We start from the raw sequence: 25,444 nt of genomic DNA, 5'->3' as shown, positions 1-25,444 counted from the left end.
GCAACATGTACCATAAATCAAAATTTTATGTATTAAAGTTTAGAGGAATGTTAGTTACACGATAAGTAACACCATACTCTATATATAAATATTTACATGAACAAGGCTTACCCTTTTAAAGGCTTAAAAACATTATAAAATATTAATTTTACTATGATTAATTCGTAATTAAAAATATTTGACTAGCCGTTCTCTTAGCAGTAATGAAGTCAGCCTTCTTCCGGATGAAAATTAGATGATGGATTCAAGCAAGTCCAAGGTGACCAAGCTAGAGGAAATAAAAACAGAATTAAGTTTAATCCATATCTCGGTTGGTTACAATGATTCAGTTTTCGATCAGCACGCCCACACACATTCTCAAAGCTATTAACCAAACGAGCGTAAGCCACACAATTTTCAACCACCCTTAAATGAATTGTTTTGCAAATCCAACCCAAAGAGAGACTTTGACAGATCTTACGCAAGTTCTTGGAAAGTAGAATAGAAGTAGGAAACTGTGGTGGAAGTATTGGAAGAATAAAATTGTTAGTATCAAACCTACACAGGAATGATGAGGGAAAAATACAAAGTTTTACAAACATCTGACCACTTACCAGACTTTGACGTTGTTCCTCTTTCTCTGCAATCCTTCTAGTCTGCTCCGGTGTGAACTTAACAATAGCAGCTACAACTTTGGAAAGCGTCTACAAGTAAAGAATAAGAACATTTTTTAAGCATGTTACAAAAAAGTACTGATTATTATGAACACTAACGGCTGGCTGTCGCCCCATCATGTACTCGAACATGATATTGCGCAAGTATTCCAATTCTGTTGCTTCCTCCAGTGAACCATGGAAATTATTCTCCACGCCATTACTGGCGCCGCTAACACCTGATCCCGTAGTTTTGCCCAACTCGATTACGCGCCTTAACTCTGTTGCTTCGACCCTGTATCGCAAATAGTTATAAACAAATGTGAAGTTTCATGTTTTAGAAAACGTTTCTAATCATAACTGACTGATGTTGATGACGGACGACTTCAAGTTCTTTCTGCAGATTGGCGATTTGCTGTTGGAGTAATTCTTTAGGATCATGCCCCTAAATTTTAAGAATTACTTGAGTAAATTCATTCCATTTTTACTTCGCCATTAATATATGCAATACCTTTAATTCATTTTGGTTTAATTCTGCTTGCAAAATGTTGTTAATCTTAGCTTCTACAGGTGCTTCTTTTGGTGGATTGGAAACTTCAATTTCTTTCGTTGCATTCGCTTCCGCTGATTTCGTCACAGAAAGTAACTTCCGCGTGTCGGCCAATTGGACTTTGAATCGTTTGCACAAATTTTCCAATCGACTTTTCTCTTCAGCTAAAGTACTGAGCTCCCCATTTAAGGACTGTAAATATATATTTAAAAAAACGTATTAAATTGCCAATTTAGTGAAAAACGAAAGTATAGATTACCTTTATTTTATTTTCCATGAGCTCCAGAGCACCAGTTTCAATTTTCTTAGATTCCAGATCTTCCTTTAGCTTGTCATTTTCTGTTCTAAGGATTTCCTTTTCACTTTCATTTAGGGCTTGCTGGTCGACCAAAGATTGAAGTTTCATCTCGAGCTCATCAGCTCGAGCACTGGCAACGTCAAGTTCATTCTTTTTCTGAAGTAATTCTTGGTCCAGTAATTGGGTTGAAGATAAAGCGGCCAAAGAATTTTGGGAAACCTTTTGCATTTCAGTTGAATAGTTTGTTTCCATTTCTCGAATCGCATCTTCCTTTGCGGCAAGCTGAAGCCTCGATTGCTCCTCAGCCTTTTTCATGATGCTTAGCTTGTCGTTAAGATCTGCAACTGTGCTTTGCCATTCGGATTCCACTGAAGAAATTTGACTCTTGTATTGCTCTGCCAGCGTGTCTTTCTCAACCAACAACTGCTGACGTTGTCCCTCTTCCAAAGTTTGGATTTCCGACATAAGTTGACCATTGCGTGCCACTTCGCTCTGTAAATCAATGATGACGCTTTCTTTGACGGCTAAGGAATGGTTTAGCAATTCTATTTGACGAGTCGATTCTGACGCAGTAATTTCCAAAGAAGAAAGAGTCTCTTTAAATTCGGAAATCTGTCTTTCGCTATCGTTAAGCAACTGCTTTATAGAATTTAGTTGAAGTTCGCTGTCAGCTAACTGTTGTTGACTTTCATTGACAAGATTTTGCTTTTGTTTTATTTCATCTTCCATTTGAAGCACTTGTTCTTCCTTGGTTTGCAAAGTGCAATTTACCGTTTGCAATTCATTTTGCGCAATTTCCAACTGATTTGAAAGTTCATTGGTCTTCTGTTCCCATTCAGTAGACAACACATTAGTTTGTAAGAGCTTGGCTTTCAATTCGTCCAATTCCGACTGAGCTGACTTCAACGAATCGGATAAGTCTCTATTGTTTTGTTTCAATTCAGAATCTTGAATGTTTAAGTTTAAACTAATCTGTTGAAGTTCTTCTTGCAATTCATCAATACGTTTCTCTTTCGAATCCAGCGTCTTCCTTAGCGTTTCAAGCTCTGTATCTTTCGCAGTTAAACGCTTTTCATTCTCATCCACAATCAACTTCAATGAAGATTCTTCGAATACCCATTGGTTTTGCGCTTGTTCAAGCTGATGGACACGTTCTTCTTTGGCACTAATGGAACTTCTGAGCTCTTCTAGGTCGGAATTTGTTGCTTCCAATTTTGTGGATAATTCATGGGTTTTTAGATCCCATTCGGCATCTCTTGTCGTCGCGTTGAACTTGGCTTGTTCAATTTCTCCCTGCAATTCTGTAATACGCTGGTCTTTGACTTGGCAGATAGCCGATAAATCAGCTTGGGTAGCAGCTAACTGTTGAGCAATTTCTTCCTTAGCCCGCTCCAACTCTGAACGTTCTTCTATCATTTTGGAAACACTGTCTTCCTGATTTTTAAGCGACGATCTCAATGTGACTAATTCGGCTTCTGAAGAAGATATTTGTAAGTCTTTTTCCTCGATGACATTTTTCAGTTGAGATTCAGAAGCAATGAATGTACTCTGAGCTTGTTCTAATTGAGCAACCTGTTCGTATTTTGCGTCTAGCGCCGATTTGACATTAGTCAATTCTTCCTGAACAGCTTGCGACTGTTTGTTCAACTCTTCAGTAATTTGTTGGAGTTCAGATTCTTTAGCGCTTGCGGAATCAATAGCTTTTTCAGCTTTAGCTTGCAATTTTAGGACCAATTTTTCCTTATGATCCACAAAATCTTTTAATTCGGCAATTTCCAGCTTCATTGCGTCAAGTAATTCCAATTCTTTCTTGTATTGATATATAGTGACGGTTGAGTCTTCTAATTTAAATTTTAGCTTTTCGCATTCTTTTTCACTCTGTTCTAGCTGTTCTTTAAGTCGAGAAACTTGAACGCTATCGCATTCTGAAGAATTTTTTAGAGCATCTCTTTCTTCTTCCAGTTGACGCATACGAGAGGTCATGGAGGCAATTTCTTCTTTGGCTTTGTCAAGTTCAAGATTTAATGGCTCCAGTAGTTTAGTTTTCTCAACTGCTTGTTCTAATTGAGCAATCTGTTCGTCTTTTGTTTCTAGTGCCAATTTGACGATAGTCAATTCTGCCTGAACAGTTTGCGAGTGTTCATTCAACTTTTCAGTAATTTGTTGGTATTCAGATTCTTTAGCGTTTGCGGAATCAACGGCTTTTTCAGCTTTATCTTGTAATTCAAATACCAATTTTTCCTTTTGGTCCATAGATTCTTTTAATTCGGCGATTTCCAGCTTAATTGCGTCTAATAATTTCAATTGTTTCTTGTTTTCATTTATGGCAGCAGTCGAGTCTTCTATTTGAAGTTTTAACTTTTCGCACTCTTTTTCACTCTCTTGTAGTTGTATTGAAGAATTTTTGAAAACATCTCTCTCTTCTTCCAATTGACGCATTTGGGAAATCATGGAGGCAGCCTCATCTTTCGCTTTTTGAAGTTCAAGATTTAATGGCTCCAGTAGTTTAGTCTGCTCAAGCGCCGAATTCAACTGCTCAGACACAGCATTCATGGAAGTAACTCGTTCTTGAAGGACATTTATTTGGCTAGATAGATCGCTGATGTTGAGCTCTTTGCTTTTTAAAAGCTCCTGAAATTCCTGAAGCGTTGCGCTGTGTTGTGACGTTTCAGAATCTTTGTCACGCAAGAGGGTGCGAAGCTGTTCTATTTGATTCTTGGCAGAAGATTCCATATCTTCATTTGCTGCTTGAAGAAGTTCTTCGTGTTGTAACTGAATTTTCTCCAATTCCATCCTAAAAGCACACAAATAGAACTTGAAGTTGATTTTATCACTACCTGTCAATAACAAAAATCTTACGTGTGCTGTTGTTTAAGACCTAAAACGGCAGTGTCGATCGCATTTTGATGACGTTCTTCAATTTCTTCGACAAGTTTTTTATTCTGCAAACTCACAGACTGGATTTCCTCTAAATGTCTCTCTCTGTTTTCCTCGATTTGTTGAACCCAAGATCGTCGCTCTTCCAGGCTTTCTTCTCGGGCCTTCTCAGCAATTTTTTCTTTGTTTTCTATCTCACTCTTTAGATTTGAAATTTCTTCCTGTTTAAACATTTATAAAAATATATAGTAAAATTCAAACCATTTCTTTAAAAATCATTATGAACCTGCAGTCCTTGTTGGTTGTTCTTTTCTCGAGAAATTAGCGAAGCACAATGCAACTCTTTTTCTTCCAGAGCCAAAGTTTTTTCCTCTTGCATCTCGGCCAATCGCGAACGATAATGCTCCTCTGTCTGACGTAGCACCCTCGCGTGGTTTTCTGCCTCTTCACTTAATCTGATAAAACACACTTAGCGATGAACAAAAAACTCCTGTAATTAACTTTTAACCTAATATACTTTTTCTGTAAAACAGCTTCCCAATGAGCGTCTCTCTCCTTTTTCGAATCTTCCAGACGATGGCCCATGTCCTCGTCCATTAGTTTGAGTGCCTCAGTTTTTCCACGCGAAAGTTCCTATTAACGCAACAAAAATGTTTTGAATCTCTGAATTCTTTCTCTTTCTTTTTACAGTTCAGAATTTACCTTGAGAAGCTTTTGTTTTTCCACTTCAAGAACTGTTTCCGCGTCTTGTAGCTGCTTTGACGTCTGTTCTTTGATTTTATCCATTTCTGTCTCCAACAGAGTCACTGTATTGTTAATAATATGAACCTTAACAAATGAGTTGTTCAAGCCAACAATGAAGTAATCAACCTTTGTTATTAAGTTGCTCGCGCTCATTACGGAGCCGAACCATTTCCTCCTCTTGTTTGACAAGTTCAGCATGAACTTTCTGCTTAGTTTCAGCAGATGCCAAAGCAGCTTCTTGTTCTTGACGTCGTAGAGTTTCAATTTCTGTTCGGGCCATATTTAAGCTTTCTGTAAGTTGAGCTAATTGATCTCGATGCATTTTCTGTAAAAGATTACAACATTGAATACTAAAAAATCTGGAATAACGTAATCGTTCTCATTACCTGAACGCTGTCGATTTCTTCGTTCTTTTGGGTTTCTTTTTGTTTTAAGGTTTCATTTTCCGTCTGAAGCTCGCTGTTACGTTCGATGTGTGATTTAATATTTTCTTTACATTTCATAAGAAGTGATTCAAAACGCTGGAGTTTCTCTGAAAATATAACAAAGAACCATTCTAATGAAAAAAATGTACACTTTACAAAAGAAAAGAAAATTACCTTTCAATCGTTGAACTTCATTGTCTGTAGCTTCTCCCTTCACATCTTTGTCGGTCTCATCAAACGATTTACTGCTGGCAGTCTCGGAATTTTTTAAGTCTACTAATGGTCCCTCGGAGATGGAAGGCGAAGGGGAAGCCAATAATTTGACCTGGGCGGTAAGAAAGTAAGAGATATTGCGAAATTTGGACAATTTTGATATTACTTTTGTTTGCAGGACGGCTATTAAATTGTCTTTTTCTTCTAAATCCGACCTCAAAATTTCTTCCAAATGGGCTTTGGCTTGTTGCTCCAGAACACATTGTTCTTTGAGTTCCGATATCCTTCGCAGACTTCGATCTTGCGTCTCAGTTAGTACGTGCTACATGGAAGGGCAATAAGCAATCAATAAGAATTGGTGTTTTGGAAACCAAACAATATTCCCACCTTGACTTTTTCTCTGTCGCGCTCTAGTTCTTTATAATGTCGTGCCAAATCAGAGTAACGTCCTTTATATTTATGATAGCGCACCCTCATTTTCTGGTAGGCATTATAAACGTGCTCTTTGGATATTCGATCAACAGCATGCGTACCACTCTGGCTGGCGGAATCGTCAAATTCGCTTACATTAGACTCTAGATCCGACTGGACAGGAAACGTAATTCGATTAGGTTAGTTTTTTCGATGCTTTGGTGAGGATATAGTACCTGGAATTGATACGGGTGATATGTCGGATCTGAAGAACCAGGAAGAAATGAGACATCACTGAAAACAGAGCTAAGTGATGACTGGCGGGATAGCCGACCGGTATGGTTAGCAGATTGTGGAGTGCTGGTCGTCATTTCTCGTTTGGGTTCATTTAGATTCACAGGTTGAAATCGCCCTTCTTTGTTTGAGCCTGATGGTGATGACGGTCGACTATCAACGTCGGCTATGCTAAATGCGTTGATTCCTGCTTCTCCATCTTCGGCGATGTCAACTAATGTCTGAGAAGATTTAAAATTAGATGAATGAGTTTTAAGGATTTAATTAAATACATAAAAAACGATATGCATGTAATGTTGATGCAGAGGTAAGGCAAGATTTCAACAATAACAAATTGAACTGATATTTCTTATATTTCTAAAGCCACAGTCCTGTAAAGCCAACAGGAGTGCACAAAATTACTTTAAAAAATGCAAAATTAATTTGCAAAATGCATCATTCATTGAATATCATCTCTAAGTTACCTCATGAGTTCTTTGAATTGCAGCATTTTCCCCCAGGCCACTTTGAATCTGTTGGGCTTCTATGACATCACCATTATGTGCTTCCCGAGTGAAAGGAGAGTACTGAAGGTTGTGAAGGAAAACAGGGTAAAAGCACAAAGCAGCATAATTAAAAGCTTGTTTTTCCATGCCCCACAACCAGACAAAATAGCTTGCACATTAAAGACCTCAATAGTTGATATTAAAAATACCGACTAGATCATCAATAAGCCATGACAGTAAAAACTCTTATGGTAATGAACACGGAGAATTCGGTATAGAATCCCTACCTGAGACAAATGTTGCTGCACAGAAGTTGGAAGCCGTAACGGAGATTGCTTTACTTCTTCAGCAATTTTATCCTTTAATTTCTTGAACATGATCGAACAATATCGGAACAAGATCCACCTGTCAAAACTTATTGTATGACGTCACTCACACCATTAAGCGCTGGTGCTGCTCTCAAACCGTCAAACGTTATTTCAGCTTTAAGAAAATCTAATTGATTATTTCAATAATAATTTCACGTAGAAACTGCCATATTACTCAAGCGTAGTCGTATTATTATGTCTTCAGGGATCAGGAATATTTTTGAATTGTTAAAAAAACTATAAAATTAGTTTTTTCATACTAGGGCAACCGCAAGTACGCAACCCAAACTAAATTTAGAGTTGTCTGCTAGAAAACCTTATTGTTTACGTCTCTGCCTCTTCACATATTCGTTCAATTAACTTAAGTTAATTTCATGAATATTCTTGTCTGAATTAAAATATTCGATAATTTATTTACCTCTTTTGAATTTGTCGTGTATAAGAAATGGCCGATGATGCGTTGTTTGATTTTCTTCATATGGAAATAGTCAGTCAAGTGACAAAATCTGATCCTGGCTCCCTTCAAGATGGAGTAAGTTTTGTTCAATTCACATTGCTTTTTCAGAATAAACACTGACTGTTCTTACAGGATGAAGCTATGTCTAAATTGGAACAAATTGGCTACTCCACTGGCTATAGATTCATTGAAAGGTACAGAAGAAATCCTTTTGTATGTGACAGTTGTGACACTTAGTAATATTTATCATTTCTAAGACTAACCAAGGATTTATCAAGATTTAAAGATGAGCTAGAAGTCATGAAAGCTATCTGTAAAGATTTTTGGAGTGCAGTTTTCAAGAAGCAAGTTGACAACCTCAGGACTAATCATCAAGGTGTATATGTTCTCCAAGATAACAAGTTTAGGTTCCTTGCCTCAATATCCAACAGCAGGCAATATCTAGAATTAGCCCCAAAGGTATTTTATAACTTTCAACCATATTCATTTCTTTTTGTCTGATAATTCCTTTATGTGATTTCAGTATCTAGTTTTTACATGTGGTTTGTTGAGAGGAGCTTTAGCCTCCCTAGGACTCACCTGCATTGTTACTGCTGAAGTGACAACCATGCCAGCTTGTAAATTCCAGGTCCACCTCCAAAGAGCTTAATCAATCATATTAGTTCACATCATACTTTATTTTTTGTTTGTTTGTTTTATATATGCATAACAAGGTGGCTGATGTCTTGGATGAAACATTAATAAATGCAATTGAAATACTAAATTTTACCCCTAAACTTATTCCACCATAGTTTCCAAGGGAGCAGATTGTTCCGCTGCGATAATTTGGGATCAAAGACATTAAAATCCGCTGCCCTCAGTTGATCTAAATACGAATCCACACTGATTATAGGCATTAGCGCAATCTTCGCTTCAGACGGTACTTTTGGGATAATAGTTCTTGCCTAATAAGAAAAGACGTTTTTTAAATGAAACGAATTTAAACAAATAAAGCATGACTTTACCTTTTGAATATGGGCATTAGCTGTACTAGCTACATCAAAGATCACATCTTTCACTTTCTTGTCATCAGAACCTCTTAGAAAATCATTTTGAGAAACTTTGTGTTGAACAAGAAGATCAAGAGGCACATACACTTGTTGCCTTTTTGAATTATATGGGATTGCTCTCAATAGTGTAACGAGTCCTTGAGCTCTCCCAATGTGACTAGCAGCATGATCACTATCAACTTTTCTAATATTGAGAGACTCCAATGTAAGGTACAGGACAGACGAAACAGAATGTTCTGCATAATCCTCTACTTTTGAAAGAGATTGAAAAGCTTTGGAAGACAAGTGATTTTCTCTACTGGAGATCAACCTTTGCAGCCACCTTTTGGAGAGATTATGACGTTGGACAGCTTCGTAAAGCTGCAAAGCAACTAGCTGTGCTGGTGGTGTGTTTTGATACACAGCTTCTAATGTTTCTGACCAGAATTTCATTCTCATTTGGCCAATTGTACCTTGCGAGACTTGATCCTGAACTTGAGCTAAAGAAACATTGAAAGCTCTCACAGCGATCGTAGATTGGCGTGAAGCTGGTGGCAAAAGAAGAGCTGCTAGAAAATTTTCATAATCGTGTTTCCTGTAAAAATAAAACACCGGCATGTGATAAAAGTAGTTTATTAATTTTATAATTTTATTTACTCGACGAACGAGTTTTCAAATGTTTACCTTACTAATTCCTGACAATACAGAAAACTATTTTTTGAAGTCTCAACTTTCGACGAAAGTTTTCTTGCAACGAAGAATATGCTTCGTATTTTGTAAACATTGCGCTCGATTGAAAGGCCACTGAGAACCGCCATTGGTTTATGTCATAATCGCTCCCTCTATGTATGCAATAAAATTTCTCCAGTGCTGTCACAGTTTCAATTCATTATATGAAGAACGATTTTTCAAATGATAAGACCATGTGCACACACCCTGATCCACAAATACTCAAGAGGCCATTCAATATTTAAAGAAATATTTATTTATTTGAACAGTTGTTGATTTGCTATCTCTCATTTGCTCTTCCCTGACCCTGCCGTTATATATTTAGGTCACGAAATTGCACGCGACGATTTTCGACCTGAAAAAATTAAATTACGAGTTAGATTAATTCGCATGGAATAAAAATATTTAAAAAATTTCCGTTTGGCTTGAATGATATTTAAGTAAAGGGATTTAAAAGGATTAAATGTAATTAGCGATATTAATGCAAATTTCAAAAAGAGATCTGGCAACCGTATTTCTTCCTATAATATACTAGATGTCGGTTTTGCAGTAAAAAAGGAATTTGGTCGAGTCGATTCGTTAGCTCTTATTCGATGCATTTATATATCTTTGAGCAGTTGAAGTAAAGGGAAACTTTTTTTGAAATTCGTGTTGACGTCGCTTGCGAGTTTTAAATATATTTGAACCCGCGGACGGTCGGGCCCTGCCGACGAGAAGAGAAATGGTGCGCAAGGAGGAGATAGTCGTTTGGTTCTCGCGTCAGCCCAGCCACCAACGGTTGGATGTCCTCTGCACTTTGGCCTCTATCTGTCTACCGCTCGAGCTACGGTTTCTCAACACATGCGTTGATTTCCTGGCCAGGAATAAAACACCATCAGCCAGAGATGCAGAAATCCTTGCAGCATTGGAAAAAAACTGCCTGCAGTTGAATGAAGTTGACTTGCATGATGAGGGATCCCGCAGGAAGCTCATCTTGGCTCTCACTCTGCTCCATGCTGGTAACAGGATTGTAGCCCACACCATTTACAGGATTCTGTGCAGCACCTGCTCTGACTTGAAAATGTTTGGTCCAGACATCACCTTCGAGTCCAGTTTGGAGTTAAATCTGATTTTTACTATGGCACTACATCACCCTAGTTTCACTTTTGAAGAGAAGGTTAAACTGGGAGATATCTACCTATGCATGCAATCTCGCTTACCTGGGCTCAGGCCAACCTCTGACAGTGTTTCTCCTGTCCCTACATCAACTCCTAGCCCGCAGCCTCAAAGCAGCCCCCCAGATATCTCAGAACGATCTCTCAACAATGGATCCAACAGCAGCAGCAGTAGCAGCAGCAGCAGCCACAACAGTACCAATAGCAATAGTAGAATCAAGACTGGTCAGAATGATCGGTCAACGATTCGTCGCAATCGAAACAGCCCCAAGTCGAACGGATCTGCCAATGTGGATTCTGTCACCACCCAGTTGAAGGAGCAATTGGGTAAAGACCGTCTGCCCAAACATTGGAGACAATTTGAGCACCTGAATTCTACCGAGCTTATAAACTGCAGCGACCAGGAATTTCTCAGTTGTGGACTTAGCCCGAATTTCATCAGTCACTTGCGTAAGGTGCTGAATCAGTGCCACCACAAGTCGAACGGCGGTCTAGCAATACCCAATGAAGAGACCAAAGTGGTTCAGCAAGTCAACAACAGCAAATCTACAGCGTCGACAGCAGCAACGCGGCCGAGTTTGGTCAAAACCTGCATGGGCCCACCCAACGTCCAGCCAGCCTTCAACAACAGTCAGCGAGTCGCGACAACACCGATCGAGAACCAACCATCACAACATCAGCAACATTATCAGCAGCAGCAGCAACAACAGCAGCAGCAGCAACAACAGCAACATCAGCATTATCAACAGCAGCAACATCATCACCAACAACAACAGAATCACCAACAGCAGCTGCAGCAAGATTCATTAACTAATCGAGCAGGATCATCATCGAGCAGTGGTAGCAGTAGTTTGGAAACGTGCAGCCCTCCGAGCAGCCCGACAGATTCGAGTAGCACTGCCCCTAGAGATAATCATCGAAAACACTATCCAGTTCCCCAGACTGTGATGGTGCTCAATCCAGGTATTCTGAACATCTCGATTCAAGTCATATCTCACAATCATGTTAGTTTATTGTAAAACAGGAACCAGACCACAGACTCGTCTGCCCAATTCGGGGACGATGGCCAATGCTTCGCTGCGCGGTGCCAATAACATTGGTTTCCCAAGACCGATGGGCGCGACCAACACTAATGCTGGTGGTCCGATGCGGCAGCAGCAGCAGCAGCAGCAACAGCAGCAAATCTCAACGACGGCTAGCAGAGGAGCTTCGCAGCCGAGAGAAATGTCTTTCCCCGTCAGTCTTTCTTATGCTGTGCAACCCGCTCAACAGCAACAGAAGCAGGTCGTCCAACCTTCTTCAACCCAAGTGCAGGGCACGTCTTTCATTGTCGATAGCAGCACGCCCCCGCCTCACTTGGAAGCCCAGGCAGCTGGGGTAGCCCAACAACAAACACAGCAGCCGGCACAGTCTCCTGCTCCAACTCTGTCAGTCTACTCGTACCAATATCTACATTTGCCTAATGGTAAATTACTTGAAAATAGTTGAAATAACGAAGCGAAGAAGAGCTGTGGCTCATTTCTGTCAAAATACTTCATTTTTATATCAACTACTAGGAGACGGAACTCAACCTTTTCCGCAGCATCCGTTCACTTTTATTACTTCGGGACCGCCGCCAAACTCTGCCGGACTTCCCGGCAATACGCGGGCACCAGGTCCACACGACATGATCTATTCGCCCCAATCCTATGTGGGTCAAATCGTCGCTCAACCTCTTGGTTCTCATCACGGTATGCAAAATAAAGTTTCGTCCTCTGTCAAGTCTTTTGTTGATGTAAAAATGTCGTTTTGGACTCTTATAGGATCGAGTGCTGCAAATGGTCGCCCGTCTCTGATGGAAATACCGTACTTACCACCGTTATTCATGGCTCGCTCTGACCAAGGTGGGGCCACGGATTATAGTCGACCACCACCCCCTGGTTCGCAATCCTCTGCTGGCGGTCCTAGCCCAATTCCGGGAAATAATTCTTGTTTTAACTGCGGTGCGTCTGGCCATCGTGGAACTCAGTGCCAACAAATTACTTTTGATGAAATAATTAATCCCTCGCCCGTTTGAGGGCAAGTTTCACATTATCAAACACACATACACAACACATACACAACACATAATCTGGTCATGACAAGTGGGCCAAAATGGTGGTGAACTTCTAAAAGTCGACAGATAGATCCCACCCTTTCAAATGATCCTTTCTGTTTCTTTTCCTTTTTTTTACAATTATTATTGATGGATTTATTTAAATTTTTTTTTCCTTCTGAATATTTGCTGTTCCAGAGAATCTTCAAAGAGAAGGCAACTTGGATGCAGCTTGAGCTTAGGCATTTTTGGATGAAGATTGCTTCGCCCCTAGTTCAAGGATCGTTGCCAAATCGATTCGCTTTTATGAACTTTATTTTCATTTTTTTTTTTCTTTTCATTCACAAAGTCATTACTGATGCATTGAAACGTCATCATTCAAAACAAACAAAAAGCTTCTCACGCTGCTCTAGTTTCGTTTCTCTCCCGTGTAATTCCACAACCCACACATGCAGCGAATGTTTGTTTTTTTTCTGCTGCATTTAAACAACAATTTGTAAATAACATTATTTAAAAGGAAACAAAAAAATTATATTTAAAAGGATGATTAATAGGGAAAAAGCCCAATTCTCAATCCGACTTCCCCACACACGAAAGCCAGCGTTGTATCGTTTTCAGCTCCTACTACCATCCTCTTACTACCCTATCCCCCTTGCGTGTCATCAAAAAGCAAAAAAAAATTTTATATCTTTTTTTTTCAGAAATGTTCAAGAGTGTTTTTTAGGTCTGTCATATTTAAATAAAAATAAATACACGGAAGTTTAGTCTTAAAAAATTGTATTGGGTTTTGTTTTCTTATTTTAGGCTTGTAACATTACTTAGTCTGTAACGTTACATAATCGGCAAGAATTTGTATATAATAGTAGCTATTAACTTTTTGTCAAAACCTTAAAAATCTTCCGAAACTTTAAATCGTTGAATATCGCACCTTATAAAATAGAAATACGTTTGCGTCCAGGTGATCCACTGGTGAATGGATGGAAGAGTTGTATGTTGTACCGGGTGAAAGTGGACGGCAAAAATTTCCGTTTCTGCACGAACCGATGCAAAAACGCCTACTAGTAGAAGACTACTGATAAAAATATTCCAAAATCAAATCTGTTTTTTAGTTTTTTCTCGTTGAGGTGTCAAGGCTCTATGATGGTGACAATTCCATTGTGCAGTTCGTGGTGAATGTGGTTGTTGGACATTGCTTCTTCTTTTCCCAGGTTGATGGGCGCCACAAAATGGGACGTGCAAAATTGGCCAATTCGGTGGCAAGCTTCACGCAGTTGTAGCTCGGGTACCGTTAAGACGATGCGGAAATAGTTGGGGTAATCGAAGCACTGAATAACATAAAATTATCAAATCAAGTTGTAGAATAAGAATTAAAGTAATTACTCGGCCGGGAAGACAGAAGACGGATTGTTCCGTAACCATCCGTTCCACAAATTGCAAGTCATTTTCAAACTCGGGGAAATTGGCCATGTCTACGCCAACCTAAAAAATAAAAACCCGATGATAAATTAAAGTCCTTATTTAGACTCGTTTTGATGGTGTTTACCATCATGTACATTGCCCCGGAAGGCATGATTGGTTTCATTCCAGGCAAGCCAGACAGTAGTTGATGTGCCAGTTGGGCGTTATCCTGTTATAGGTCATACGAGAGCATTAGATAACCCAGAATAAAATATTTGGATAAGCAAAGATCATCCTTACGTAAACTTGTCCGATGGTTGACTGGAAAAACTCGGGTGGTGTTTGCGTCAGAATTCGACTCAGGGCTCCTTGCAGGACGGTGCTACTGCCGATAATCCTCTGACTAAGACTCTGCAACCCTTTCCTAACCTGATGACAGCGCAATTTAATTTCATAATTCATTCAAACAGAAATTAAGAAATACCTCTTGTGATAGTGCTTCGTTCCTGTCGTGCACAACAATCCAGCCCATTCTCCAGCCAGGTATAAGATACCTATTCAATACACACAGTAATTTTTAAAAATGTTCAACTTTCAACAAATGGCTGACTAGAAATAGATTGAAATGAAACCTTTTAGTCAATCCTCCGCAAGTGAGAATGGGAACTTCATTCGTTAACGAAGCAACTGGATGAAACTCGTGCCCCGGAAATACCTAAAAAGAAATAAAATAAAATTTAAAGAACGTTAAAAAATTTAAACTAATTCAATTACAAAGTAGTCGTAGATTTCATCTGCAATAATGGGAACGAAATTGCGAGCTGCAATTTGAAGAATGGCACTCAAATGTTCACGGCTGTAGACGGATCCGCATGGATTAGATGGATTGTTGAGCACGATAGCCGCCGTTTGGTCATCAATTTGTGCTTCCAGTTGCTCCAGGTCGACTTCCCAACCATTTTCCGGCTGTAAAACAAGGAAAGTTAATAATACATTCATGCCTACAGACGATAATGACCCTGACCTTCAAATCGTAAAATTTAGTTCGGATGCCCAATCCTTCCGCCAACGTTCTATACAGTGGAAATCCGGGACGAGGCACAAGAATATTTTGTCCCGGGTTGGCCAATACAGAAATGCACAGATCAAGGGCACAAGAGCAGCCAGAGCATAAAATTATGTCCTAATAGGCAAAAATGGTTTCCATTAAAACAGAGAGCGATACATTTAAAAAATAAAACATTCAAATGTTTTACCTTAGCCTCGACAGCGGCTCCAGGTACGGAGACATAAGACGCCACAACTTTGCGAGATTCTTCATAGCCTGTGGACCATAGATAGAAAGAGAAGGTTGTTATCTAAATGAGATCATGGGGAGAAACAAATGGAAAGACGAGAAAGTTCTGTCAGATGCTGAACCTTCGTCAGTCCCTTCAAAATGTAACAAGCATCATTTGTTGTTTTGACCTGATGACCCCAATCGATTGCCTGACCCCATACCTTTGACTGTTGCCAATCAAGTCGAAAAGAGAGCAGTTTTCAGAAAATGAATGACTGAATTCAACCTAGCCTAACCTTAACGAAATTAGGAGGCCAATCGAAGCCTCCAAGGCATTGTAACAACTCACCAGTGCTGGGAGCATAGCCGTTGTATTTCATGGAGCGAACACTCTCGACGACGGCCTCGACAATTTCCTCCGACGGGCACAGATTTCCAAATATCGTCGGATCACCTACCAACGCAAAAATTAAAATATGCAGAAAATTGTAAACAACGACGAAACCGGTCTAAAATAGGACAAGAGATCATAGAGTTGAAAATATTTTGCGCAGTTCACAAGCAACACCTGGAGCAAAATTGCATAATTACTCTCACTACAACACCAGTAAACCTAAATTTGAAGATTCCTTACCAGAGGGCAAGCTGACTTGGGCAAGGGCAAATAAAATATACGAAAAAAAAAGCAAAATAAACGTATTTTTAACGTAAGTACATAGTCATTAGTGAAAGAAAAGGGGGAGGATCTCAAGAAACCTTGATCTTCGTTACAAAAATTTTTTGAAAGAAAATTTGCATGGATTCTGGCGTAATGCCACAGCTGTCTGAGAAAAAGTGCCGCCAAGCCGGCGGCATCTTTCTTTTAATTCTTAAAAAAAAAACACAGTTTTACATCCCCAGAAGGCGAATGTTTCAAAAACAACTGCGCAATAGTAAAAAAATGTGCAAAAAAGAAATTAAAGTCTAATTTTGCTTACCAATAGACAAGGCTATCATAGGTTTCTCGGGATTGGGCGTCAATTTCATCGATTCCACTACAGTCCGGATTGGGTTGAAGGTGTTTCTGGCAAGGTCAGACGCTGTCACAGACCAACTTCGTCGTGATTTCATGGTGACGGATGCAAAACTAAAACACCTGGAGCTAACTGAAAGAAACAAAAAAATGACACGTCACTTGATTTAATTTTTAAAAATTTCCAGGTTGTTAATAGATAAACAACCTTAAACAGAGATTTGAACGCGCACAAAAAGTGGTGCAGACCGACGATCAAGAGCGAGTATACACAAGCGACACGATACCCGATTGCTATATACTACCGAAAAGGTGGTAAACGTTTTTTACGAATGGGGTCTGGCTCAGAATCCAGTCGGAGATTGGTGGAACGGTAGACTTTACCTGCTCTCATTGGTCCATTCATTATGGGCTTGCCCGTGTAGTTCCTTGGGGGCCGTGGTCAGCTTTTTTCTCTCTCTCTCCCGCGGGGCCTCTAAAAATATGCCCTAACCTTTTGGTCTATCTCGTTCACCTGTGTATCTAGACAACAAAAAGGCAGAGAATGAAAACTATAATAGGAAGACCTTCGAATTCCAAAATTTGCATAATACGTTTGATGATTTCCGATTGTAAATGTCTACGATGTTTTAAGTTGCTTTTTTTTTCAGAGTTAACTGACAAGTTTGAAAAAAAAATTGTAACTGTGATTTTTTAATGGTCCGTTCAACTCTGTAATGGTTGATACAACTGCCGAGCAGTTGACTTGGTGGTTCAACAAAAAGAATTGTAAACGCCTGTAGACGGCAAGTCTTTTGGGATAACGTAATAAAAACAGGTTTTCAGTTTCCGAAATGCACATCGTGCTTAGATTCCCCAAATCTGCCTTGAAGAAGCTGCAATATATCAAAATGAGCGCAGGTAACCACCCATTTTCTCTTGGGGCATTAAATGAGATTAAGAACAGGTGCAAAATGCTAAAATATAGTTTGATCTGAATATTGTGTTATACAACATTAGTAAAGGTCAACTCCCGATGAATTAAAGTTACTTTTAAAAATGTCTTGGAAGAATGTTGAACCAATTTACCATGATTGTTGATAAGACTAGGTTGGTAGATTCTCCATCGGGATGTCCTTGACAGAAGAAAATTACAGGTGGCGAATCTATAACCAGAAATGATCATCTTCACTGTATTTTTCATTGAAGGTCAGAACAATAAAAGCTAAATTGTTTTATAATGATGTTTCTTAATAATACTGTTATTTAGAAATTCCCTTATGGTTATGTGGACACTGGCCTTCATAACCGTCACGTAAGCGTGGGATGCCACTACAGTAAAGGGGGAAAGAATCCAAACAAGAAATTCTTTAAAAAAACAAAACTTCCATGTAAGGTTGAATAAATGACCTCCCGCTCGCTACTGACATCTTTTAGTATTCTGTTGCCAGGGCCTTTTATTCTTTATAAATGACGTAACTGGTGATTTGTGTACTACCTGACATTGCACAAGGTTCCGAAAAGTGGATGAGTACGTCTGTGCCTCCAGGAAAAACATAATTTTTTTTTGGCTAGAAATGGGCCTTGAACGAAAAAGGGACCGTTTGCGTAGCTTTGGCATTCGCCTTTTCACATCGTAATTCCGATTTTAACAAATTGTAACTTTATGCAAATATCGTCCCCACAACCTTTACGAAATTTAGATTGTGAATAAATGTCTGACTTTGAGAAACCTGTTGATGTTTTTCTCCGACAGATTTGGTAGTAGTACGAGAAAAACAACTTCTACAAGTTTTTCTCACATATTCAGCAATTGTTACAAAATGTTTGAACGAAAACAACACATTCGCCATCGTTCTGTTTTTCACTCTGTTACACGTGATCGGCTGTGTGCACTTTGATTACTTTTAAAAAAGGATATTGATCGAAAGTTTCTTACCTTATCCTATCATGTTTTCTGAATCTAATGGACTGGGACAACACAATTTATAATAACTTTTTTCCTCCGAGCAAATATTTGGGCACTGCAAGGAAGGAAACAATCGACTATTCTTCAAATATAGTTACAAGGTTTTGATATGGCAATTCCAATAAGTAATAAAACATTGTTAATGTTTTCAACACCTCGTGCAGTTCTCGTGAAACATTTTTCAAGCATGCCAATAAGTTGCCTACGGTGCTTATTGTATTACAACAATCCCGTGTGGTCCATTTTTCTGCAACATGCTGCCGCCCAAGGCACAACCCGATTGTCATTATTTAATTTGGAAAATTATCAGAACCGAAGTAGCACAAGTCACTTAAAATATTACGTAATTTCTGCAAAATGATTTCTCATACGCATTTGACAATTTTTTTCCTTCTCTAAAAGTTTTCAAAAAATTTACCTTTTTAATTCGTAGTTTTCGCGCCTTGAAATAAAGAAATTGCAGATGGCGTGCCTGTTGTAGAGAGAGTTGATGAAAAAAGAAAACGGTTGGTTTTCGACGTCACTTCCTGCAAGGTCTGCCGAAAAGCTAGGGTTGTCTTTGGTTCTTACAATTTGGACTTTTTCGTTTTAAAACTTAATAATCAAACAATGTCTGGCCGTGGAAAAGGAGGTAAGGAAAATCCACGTTTTTTATTTAACCTTTTTTCTGCTAATTTTCCCCTGAATACCAAGAACTGTTTGTGTTGACTGTATGCCGCTGGTTGTAAAGCACAATGTCCTTGTTCGTTTAGGTAAAGTAAAGGCTAAGGCCAAGTCTCGCTCGAGCCGTGCTGGACTTCAGTTTCCAGTCGGTCGTATCCATCGTATGCTTCGCAAAGGCAATTATGCTGAACGTGTGGGTGCTGGTGCTCCTGTATACCTGGCTGCTGTGATGGAGTACCTGGCTGCTGAAGTCTTGGAGTTGGCAGGAAATGCTGCAAGAGATAACAAAAAGACCAGGTAGAAACCTTATTTCAATTATGGGTCTGAATATCCTGCTGAATCCAAATGTTCTCTAGGATCATTCCAAGACACTTGCAGTTGGCCATCCGAAATGACGAAGAGTTGAACAAACTGCTTTCAGGAGTTACCATTGCTCAAGGTGGTGTGCTGCCCAACATCCAGGCTGTTCTGCTTCCCAAGAAGACCGAAACTGCCCCAGCAGGAGGTTCCAAGGGGGCTGCTAAAGGAAAGGCCAATTCTCAAGAATATTAATGTGTCTGAACTTGGTCCTAAATTCATTTTTCATCTCTAAATGTGTTCCAAACCTCCAGGATTTTTTGAATTTCCATTTTAATTGCTTTCAGTCTTAATACTTTTTGATCAAATTCTCCTGTAAGTCCCTTGTCATCCAGAATAAATAAAAGCGACTCTTGTGCTACATATGAATCAGTGTAATGCAACATTATTGGTATTTTAAAACAATAGTACAATTGAAAGACTAAGGAATGCTATTTGTAGCAGTGGCAATGGACCAAGTAACTGGTGCAGAACATAATATATCTGCCAACTTATGTTTAATTGCTAGGAAATGTCTTTTAAAATCAAGTCCACAGCCTCTCGACAATCGAAAGTCGAGTAACACCATGGTCTGCATATCGTAAACCGTTGCTTTGAAGACGAGTTGCATTTTCCGTCGATCTTGCGTGGATATGGTTACCTATGAACGTAAAAAGAACGTTAAACATACTACAATGTTCTTTAAGCATTTTATTTGTTATACCACGCCAGGAGTGTGAATTTTCCAAGTGTAGCCGAGTTTGATTAGCTGTTGGCTCAAATGTTTGATTGCTTCTTCACAGCTAACTTTTGCTACAAGACGAGTCATTCTCTTGACAAGTCTTTGGAGAGGCGAACTGATGCTTGAACCCGAAGCAGTTTGTGTGTTCAGCTGAGAGTTAAGTAGCATATCGTCGATATGAGCAGGTTGAGAGAAGCTAAACATCGCGCCTGGCAGATGCTTGTTAGGTTCTTGATCATCGTTAGTGTCGTTTTGATGGACAGGTTGCGAACCGGAGAAGAATCCAAGTCCAGGCTGAGAGTAGGACAAATGGGTTGCATCGGATGAGGGCGGTGATAAACCGGCATCCACTACGTCAGAGCATAGGCGTTTAGAGACTGGCATGTTTTCCTCTGTCCGTAGAGATGTACCTTCAATTAAGAGAAGTCGGAAGTTAAGAAAGGCATCAAATAGTAAACAAGGATTTCATACTAGGAACTTTGAATTTCTTCTGAAACCATTGATGATTAGTTATTTGCTGAATAGTGTAACGTTTCCCGGGCAACGGCATCAGCACTTTCCGGAGTAATGACAGTGCCAAAGTATCAATCTTTGTCCATGGCAATCGCGTGATCTGACATTCCTTCCAGGATGTGTAGAGAGGGCAATCATTAGATGGGACATCCCAAGGCAATTCTCCGGCTAACATGGCAACAAGAACGACGCCACAAGACCAAATATCGGCTGGCTCTGCTGCGTACTTGCGACAGAGAACCTCAGGAGCGATGTAAGGTAACGTCCCACAACGCTTGTCCAGATGCCTTTCTCGACCTTGAAATCGAAAAACTGTTGCCATTCCAAAATCAGATATTTTCAAATTGTCATTGGCATCCAAAAGCAAGTTTTCCGGCTTTATATCCCTGTGAGCAATCCTATAATAAATATAGAAGAAATGTTGTATGTTCGAGATTCGCGAAAGCGTCTTGGTAAAATAATCTTAAGGGGACATTTGTTTAAAAAATGATGAAAAAACTTGAATTATGTTATGATAATTACCCTCTGCTATGCAAGTAGCTTACACCAGCAATTAACTGCTTGAAATAGCGCTGAGCTTCTACTTGAGGCATTCCCACATCAGGCTCTGAAATTAGAGTAACAGGTTATCATTGCAGACAGTATTATTTTAAAAATTAATATATTACCAATTCTGTCAAATAATTCTCCCCCAGATGCATATTCCAAAAAAATGAATTCAAAATTGCCATTTTCCCTTCTGCCATAAAACCGAATGATTCCTGGATCATTCAACATTCTATGCACACAAACTTCTTTTTTTACTGTTTCAGCAGCATTTGCGTGCTTCTTGAGATCAATTACTTTCATTGCAACTGCTTCCCCTGTTTTGGCATTAACTAATAGTTTCACCCTAAAACAAATATGTTAAATTATATATTTTGCATGATTCTTACAATTTTCTTACTCTCCAAAAGCTCCTTCACCCAATGTCTGAATCATATCCCAGCCTTCCACAAATTCAATTACACTGTTCTTCCCTTCATATTTTTTACTTTGGTCTTCCATGATTGAATAAATATGTATTGTACAACGAGATTAACTGAAAAGGTACAAACTGTTAAACACTTTAAAATGGAATACAAAATATCGCGAAAATACCACTTTTTCCGTTTCTTATTGGTGTAGGGAAGATCTGCTTTACAAAATTACCACTGACACAGTTTACAGTCTAGTTTAACAAGTTGCACCAATTCATTTTCCTAATAAAATGTTAAAACAGGTGTAAGCATTTTGACTCGCTAGTTTTCGTCAGCTTGTTGTTTGGCTTCTGTTGTTTGCCGCCCAGTTATGGGGTGCGTTCGTAAAAAGGTGTGGCATGTGCGCCCACAACCACGTATGAATTTTCAATTTTTTTTGTCAGAATTAAAATCGCAAAATATTAAATTACACAATATCAATCAAACTTGAACGTCGTAAATAATATTAGAAAACGAACGAATACTTTTAAACTTATTAGAAAAATTTTATGTTATGATGAAAAAGGGGAAAATATTTATGTCATTTTATTTTTCAGTTTCATCTTTCATGTACGGATGTATACCCTACGTAATAGGATTCTCCGTTAAATTCCCTATAACAATTAATATAAATTTAGGCAACAATACTCCAATTTCAACGAATCCTTGATGTTATAGACACTTAAGCTTGGTCTACACCTGGATTTAGGTGGAGTTAGCAAACTTTGGATATTATTCATTTGAATTCAAATTAAAGACGATTGTATTCCAAAGTGTATTAACTCGGGTCCCTTCTTTCATTTCCGATTTTCACATATCATCATTGCCAGAATCTGAATCATCTTCAAGAGCAGATTTTGCGTATCGCTCAACTTCGGCAAACACCTCCTGAGAGACTTTCTGGTGACGTCCTTGGGTGACAGCACCTACCCAGCTCAGCTCCAGTTCAAAATGTTTATCCTTGACTTCATCATGGACAATGTAAATGCTGCATGTACAAAAAAAAAGACAATTATTAACCTGAATCAAATAGTTAAAAAAAAGAGCTAACATCTTGGCAGCTTCTTTGATGAGTTCTAGACAGGTCATATCCTTAAGCTTGAGCTTTTCCATTTCTGTTTTAGCAGCCTGTCTTGCTTTCCCCATAGCACATCCAAGATATCCCTAAAATATGGACAATTTTGATATTTTTTAGATCATAAACAAAAATTGGTGGAAAAAGTGAGCATACAAAGGAAACTCCAGATGGATCCACCATATAAAGCTGAGGGCCATCAATTTCATCATAAGATCCAAGAGCAACAGAACAACCAAATGGCCTCACAGCAGAATACAGAGTGTAAGCATGCTTGTACATGGCAACACGATCTGCCAGATACTAATTTAAAAAAATATTAAGTTTAGCTGAATGATAAAAATTATCCAATGCTAGAATATACTTTGACAGGAATATTGCCTCCATATTCAGCACGGTAATTTGAAGCTTCTGTCCTGGCAGTTTCCACAATTTGCCTGGAATCAGCTAAAAGGCCAGCAACAGCCTAGAAGAAGCATGAGTTTTTAATTGTAGTTTCATAAAACAGCTTGCCAGGACTTGCCATTCCAATATGAGTGTCAATATTGAATATCCTTCTATTCGCTCCAGCTTCATACAGCTTTGATGTCACCAGCTTTTCCACAGCAAATACAACACCATCTTTGCCTCGCAAGGCAACAGCAGTGCTATTGTCAAAAATGACTTATTATTACTGATACGAAGACATTAGACGTAGACTTACCCGCTGTTTTCGACGGCTTTCATGGCATATTCGACTTGGAATACTCTGCCATCAGGAGAGAACTGCGAAGCTGACAAATCGTACTGAAATCACAGATGAGAGTAAGCATAAAGATAGAAGGTTTAAGTCAGTAAATTTGAAATATATTACCCCAGTACCAATAGAACTCATCGTGTCTTTAAGAGAATGACTCGTGAAATCGCTAACTCAGGTATGACAAGCGGTTTCAAGCTGTAGCAGACGACATTACGTTAGCGGTTGACAGCTTTCATTTGTTTCTGATAGGGAACCGGGCAACGTTTGAATTTTTTTTATAATCGACTCACAATTTTCGTTTAATGAAATGGTTGAAATCGTTTGCAATGAAAAGGTTAAATAATTAATTGGTATTTTAGGGATATTAAGAAAAAAATTATTAAATAACACTTTCTGAATAGCATAGCACATAGCAGTACAGTTCTATGCTCTATTGGTCTTCAGTTTGAACTGCTAAAAATTTTTTAAATTATAAACTAGTTTCACTGCCGATTACATGCTTATGATATTAAGCGACGATAACATCTGAACTTTTGTTTGCTTAACAAGAGTTTAACATGAAAATCCAGTCATGTTACATAAGTTTACTTTGGCATGCAGTATTTTAATCTTGAAAAAAATAGTTACTAGATAAAGGGAAGTCAAGTGGGATTTTTGTAAACATGTAAGTTTATTTGCATATTTGCATACAAATTTTGACAAAATATTTAACAATTCCATGTAGTTTTAATAGCTCTATGTTGCCGACTGGGAAATTTTCAGAATTTCCCGTTTAACACCTTAAGAACACAAAAAAAAAGATTAATCAATGAAATAGGGATAAAGCTGAATGCGCAGACCTTCGCTTGAGCAAAAACATATTGACGAGGTCCACCTTTCGTTTTGTCGGATCATCTTTTCAAACTCGTAAAGATTTCCTCCAACACCAAAGTAGAAATGTTTTGCGGCAACATAACTGGAAAAAATAATAAAGAAACAATGTTAAGCACAAATACAATAATTCTGTGAAAATTAAAGTTACATCAATCCAGATTTCTTCAGGGTTTCCTCAAAAATCCGAATTAATTTTCCATAATTTTCAGGATTGTAAATTGTTTCAGAGGTGAGAATAATATCATATTTATCAAGTTTATGAAGTAAAGGTCCCCAATCACCAGCAAAAAATTTTGCTCTATCCTTCAGGTCTGGATTGTTAAATATCACATTAGGAATTGTACAAAGGGAAAGCACCTCAGCATTCTATAAGTACAAATGAAATCCTTTTTTTTTAAATGTTACTTAATTAATTTAAATTTTTAAATCACTTACATAATCCTGGAAGTGGACAGATAAGGCTCCTTTGCTCAATGCATACATACCCAACAGGCCTGAACCACAACCAAGATCAAGAACATTCAATCCATCAAACTGAACAGAGTTTTTTTCAAAATAATCTAGAAGATCAAGTGTGCATTCCCATATCTTCATTCCACCTAAATGATTGTTTTAATATAAACTCTTAATGAATACATTGGTTTAAGGAGTTATTAACCTTCGTATACGCCACTGATGATATCACTATTCATCTGAAAAGCTGCCTTTAGAGATTCAAATTCCCCATTTGACTGTGATGTTATGAGCTCTTCTACATGTTTCACATCAACAAGATGAAAATTGCGCACTACTGTTGTGGGGGAACAATTGTCACGATACTGTTGAATATTCTGATGATAAATATTTGAAATTTCAATTTCCTTTCCATCAGCTTCTGGAGGACAAGTCTTATGGTTTGTATCGTCAATCGTGTCTTCTGTTTTATCCTGATTATCCGACGAGAAATTGAATTTAAACATGTTTTCCACCTGCAAATAGACTTTAGTCAGTAACAGTTTTGCAATGGCAGCATAAAAGATGTATACTACTATCAATTTCTGGTTCAACAGTATAACACGCTACGCTTACAAAAATAATGAGCAGAAGCTAAAACAAAATCAAAAATTTCGGTTGTCATAGTAACCCAAGG

General features: G+C 38.6%; 7 protein-coding genes and 1 pseudogene across 13 annotated transcripts; 3 read left to right on the top strand and 5 right to left on the bottom strand.

The window, feature by feature from the left end:
* Positions 1 to 8: 8 nt before the first annotated feature.
* Positions 9 to 7,460, bottom strand: LOC124348829 (golgin subfamily A member 4-like). 3 transcript variants are annotated; one of them, XM_046799136.1, is made up of 19 exons: positions 7,217 to 7,460; positions 6,909 to 7,010; positions 6,387 to 6,665; positions 6,127 to 6,324; positions 5,906 to 6,061; positions 5,701 to 5,851; positions 5,488 to 5,633; positions 5,228 to 5,426; positions 5,060 to 5,163; positions 4,875 to 4,990; positions 4,644 to 4,812; positions 4,340 to 4,578; positions 3,623 to 4,274; positions 1,442 to 3,478; positions 1,144 to 1,374; positions 998 to 1,077; positions 753 to 927; positions 594 to 683; positions 9 to 268 (listed from the first exon to the last, which is right to left on the bottom strand). In XM_046799136.1, exons 1-19 carry the CDS (start codon positions 7,304 to 7,306, stop codon positions 245 to 247), a joined length of 5,238 nt encoding a protein of 1,745 aa, XP_046655092.1. In that variant the 5' UTR covers positions 7,307 to 7,460; the 3' UTR covers positions 9 to 244. The 3 variants fall into 3 exon arrangements, with proteins under 3 accessions (XP_046655092.1, XP_046655090.1, XP_046655091.1); XM_046799134.1 differs by having other exon boundaries at positions 1,442 to 4,274; XM_046799135.1 differs by lacking the exon at positions 6,909 to 7,010 and having other exon boundaries at positions 1,442 to 4,274.
* A 152-nt stretch (positions 7,461 to 7,612) lies between these two features.
* Positions 7,613 to 8,517, top strand: LOC124349108 (trafficking protein particle complex subunit 6b-like). The gene is made up of 4 exons (XM_046799621.1): positions 7,613 to 7,829; positions 7,887 to 7,948; positions 8,012 to 8,213; positions 8,278 to 8,517. The coding sequence occupies exons 1-4, from the start codon at positions 7,743 to 7,745 to the stop codon at positions 8,401 to 8,403; spliced, it is 477 nt and encodes a 158-aa protein (XP_046655577.1). The 5' UTR covers positions 7,613 to 7,742; the 3' UTR covers positions 8,404 to 8,517.
* Positions 8,413 to 9,812, bottom strand: LOC124349045 (NADH dehydrogenase (ubiquinone) complex I, assembly factor 6-like). 2 transcript variants are annotated; one of them, XM_046799542.1, is made up of 4 exons: positions 9,718 to 9,812; positions 9,467 to 9,652; positions 8,759 to 9,377; positions 8,413 to 8,698 (listed from the first exon to the last, which is right to left on the bottom strand). In XM_046799542.1, the coding sequence occupies exons 2-4, from the start codon at positions 9,598 to 9,600 to the stop codon at positions 8,513 to 8,515; spliced, it is 939 nt and encodes a 312-aa protein (XP_046655498.1). In that variant the 5' UTR covers positions 9,601 to 9,652; positions 9,718 to 9,812; the 3' UTR covers positions 8,413 to 8,512. The 2 variants fall into 2 exon arrangements, with proteins under 2 accessions (XP_046655498.1, XP_046655497.1); XM_046799541.1 differs by having other exon boundaries at positions 9,467 to 9,812.
* Positions 9,813 to 10,031: 219 nt separating this feature from the next.
* Positions 10,032 to 13,514, top strand: LOC124348884 (putative mediator of RNA polymerase II transcription subunit 29). Of its 2 annotated transcripts, none has more exons than XM_046799259.1 (4): positions 10,032 to 11,628; positions 11,675 to 12,130; positions 12,222 to 12,395; positions 12,468 to 13,514. In XM_046799259.1, exons 1-4 carry the CDS (start codon positions 10,233 to 10,235, stop codon positions 12,719 to 12,721), a joined length of 2,280 nt encoding a protein of 759 aa, XP_046655215.1. In that variant the 5' UTR covers positions 10,032 to 10,232; the 3' UTR covers positions 12,722 to 13,514. The 2 variants fall into 2 exon arrangements, with proteins under 2 accessions (XP_046655215.1, XP_046655216.1); XM_046799260.1 differs by having other exon boundaries at positions 10,033 to 11,628; positions 11,690 to 12,130.
* On the bottom strand, positions 13,500 to 18,560 carry LOC124348992 (tyrosine aminotransferase-like). 3 transcript variants are annotated; one of them, XM_046799442.1, is made up of 14 exons: positions 18,347 to 18,560; positions 17,497 to 17,573; positions 16,813 to 16,950; positions 16,394 to 16,561; positions 15,766 to 15,870; positions 15,394 to 15,461; positions 15,162 to 15,320; positions 14,912 to 15,103; positions 14,770 to 14,852; positions 14,622 to 14,691; positions 14,438 to 14,566; positions 14,283 to 14,366; positions 14,120 to 14,218; positions 13,500 to 14,064 (listed from the first exon to the last, which is right to left on the bottom strand). In XM_046799442.1, the coding sequence occupies exons 3-14, from the start codon at positions 16,832 to 16,834 to the stop codon at positions 13,867 to 13,869; spliced, it is 1,377 nt and encodes a 458-aa protein (XP_046655398.1). In that variant the 5' UTR covers positions 16,835 to 16,950; positions 17,497 to 17,573; positions 18,347 to 18,560; the 3' UTR covers positions 13,500 to 13,866. The 3 variants fall into 3 exon arrangements, with proteins under 3 accessions (XP_046655398.1, XP_046655397.1, XP_046655399.1); XM_046799441.1 differs by lacking the exons at positions 17,497 to 17,573; positions 18,347 to 18,560 and adding an exon at positions 17,022 to 17,172; XM_046799443.1 differs by lacking the exons at positions 16,813 to 16,950; positions 17,497 to 17,573; positions 18,347 to 18,560 and adding an exon at positions 16,637 to 16,758.
* A 294-nt stretch (positions 18,561 to 18,854) lies between these two features.
* LOC124349116 (histone H2A-like) lies at positions 18,855 to 19,765 on the top strand. Its single transcript, XM_046799629.1, has 3 exons — positions 18,855 to 19,007; positions 19,129 to 19,336; positions 19,396 to 19,765. The coding sequence occupies exons 1-3, from the start codon at positions 18,986 to 18,988 to the stop codon at positions 19,589 to 19,591; spliced, it is 426 nt and encodes a 141-aa protein (XP_046655585.1). The 5' UTR covers positions 18,855 to 18,985; the 3' UTR covers positions 19,592 to 19,765.
* Positions 19,633 to 21,962, bottom strand: LOC124348976 (serine/threonine-protein kinase grp-like). Its single transcript, XM_046799407.1, has 7 exons — positions 21,771 to 21,962; positions 21,577 to 21,711; positions 21,299 to 21,522; positions 21,153 to 21,237; positions 20,589 to 21,028; positions 20,100 to 20,527; positions 19,633 to 20,036 (listed from the first exon to the last, which is right to left on the bottom strand). The coding sequence occupies exons 2-7, from the start codon at positions 21,675 to 21,677 to the stop codon at positions 19,818 to 19,820; spliced, it is 1,497 nt and encodes a 498-aa protein (XP_046655363.1). The 5' UTR covers positions 21,678 to 21,711; positions 21,771 to 21,962; the 3' UTR covers positions 19,633 to 19,817.
* Positions 21,963 to 22,389: 427 nt separating this feature from the next.
* LOC124349139 lies at positions 22,390 to 25,416 on the bottom strand (annotated as a pseudogene).
* Positions 25,417 to 25,444: the final 28 nt, after the last annotated feature.

This window comes from Daphnia pulicaria, chromosome 7 (genome assembly GCF_021234035.1).
Source record: "Daphnia pulicaria isolate SC F1-1A chromosome 7, SC_F0-13Bv2, whole genome shotgun sequence".
NCBI lineage: Eukaryota > Metazoa > Arthropoda > Branchiopoda > Diplostraca > Daphniidae > Daphnia > Daphnia pulicaria.
Note: the sequence above shows the minus strand (reverse complement) of the source record. Positions and strands in the feature narration are given on the sequence as shown.

Excerpts from the sequence above, each read along its gene's own strand:
- LOC124348829 (XM_046799134.1), bottom strand. The coding sequence starts at position 7,306 with ATGTTCAAGAAATTAAAGGATAAAATTGCTGAAGAAGTAAAGCAATCT. Across the intron at positions 6,666-6,908 it reads CAATTCAAAGAACTCATGAG|ACATTAGTTGACATCGCCGA; the intron begins GTAACTTAGAGA and ends AAATCTTCTCAG. Across the intron at positions 6,325-6,386 it reads ATCACCCGTATCAATTCCAG|TCGGATCTAGAGTCTAATGT; the intron begins GTACTATATCCT and ends TTTCCTGTCCAG.
- LOC124349108 (XM_046799621.1), top strand. The coding sequence starts at position 7,743 with ATGGCCGATGATGCGTTGTTTGATTTTCTTCATATGGAAATAGTCAGT. Across the intron at positions 7,830-7,886 it reads CTGGCTCCCTTCAAGATGGA|GATGAAGCTATGTCTAAATT; the intron begins GTAAGTTTTGTT and ends CTGTTCTTACAG. Across the intron at positions 8,214-8,277 it reads ATCTAGAATTAGCCCCAAAG|TATCTAGTTTTTACATGTGG; the intron begins GTATTTTATAAC and ends ATGTGATTTCAG.
- LOC124349045 (XM_046799541.1), bottom strand. The coding sequence starts at position 9,600 with ATGGCGGTTCTCAGTGGCCTTTCAATCGAGCGCAATGTTTACAAAATA. Across the intron at positions 9,378-9,466 it reads TATTGTCAGGAATTAGTAAG|GAAACACGATTATGAAAATT; the intron begins GTAAACATTTGA and ends TTATTTTTACAG. Across the intron at positions 8,699-8,758 it reads CTAATGCCCATATTCAAAAG|GCAAGAACTATTATCCCAAA; the intron begins GTAAAGTCATGC and ends TTTTCTTATTAG.
- LOC124348884 (XM_046799259.1), top strand. The coding sequence starts at position 10,233 with ATGGTGCGCAAGGAGGAGATAGTCGTTTGGTTCTCGCGTCAGCCCAGC. Across the intron at positions 11,629-11,674 it reads TGTGATGGTGCTCAATCCAG|TTTATTGTAAAACAGGAACC; the intron begins GTATTCTGAACA and ends CAATCATGTTAG. Across the intron at positions 12,396-12,467 it reads ACCTCTTGGTTCTCATCACG|GATCGAGTGCTGCAAATGGT; the intron begins GTATGCAAAATA and ends GGACTCTTATAG.
- LOC124348992 (XM_046799442.1), bottom strand. The coding sequence starts at position 16,834 with ATGAATGGACCAATGAGAGCAG. Across the intron at positions 16,562-16,812 it reads GAATGGACCAATGAGAGCAG|TTAGCTCCAGGTGTTTTAGT; the intron begins GTAAAGTCTACC and ends TGTTTCTTTCAG. Across the intron at positions 14,853-14,911 it reads ATGAAATCTACGACTACTTT|GTATTTCCGGGGCACGAGTT; the intron begins GTAATTGAATTA and ends ATTTCTTTTTAG.
- LOC124349116 (XM_046799629.1), top strand. The coding sequence starts at position 18,986 with ATGTCTGGCCGTGGAAAAGGAG. Across the intron at positions 19,008-19,128 it reads GTCTGGCCGTGGAAAAGGAG|GTAAAGTAAAGGCTAAGGCC; the intron begins GTAAGGAAAATC and ends TTGTTCGTTTAG. Across the intron at positions 19,337-19,395 it reads AGAGATAACAAAAAGACCAG|GATCATTCCAAGACACTTGC; the intron begins GTAGAAACCTTA and ends AATGTTCTCTAG.
- LOC124348976 (XM_046799407.1), bottom strand. The coding sequence starts at position 21,677 with ATGGAAGACCAAAGTAAAAAATATGAAGGGAAGAACAGTGTAATTGAA. Across the intron at positions 21,523-21,576 it reads GGTGAAGGAGCTTTTGGAGA|GGTGAAACTATTAGTTAATG; the intron begins GTAAGAAAATTG and ends TATTTGTTTTAG. Across the intron at positions 21,029-21,152 it reads AGCTACTTGCATAGCAGAGG|GATTGCTCACAGGGATATAA; the intron begins GTAATTATCATA and ends TATTTATTATAG.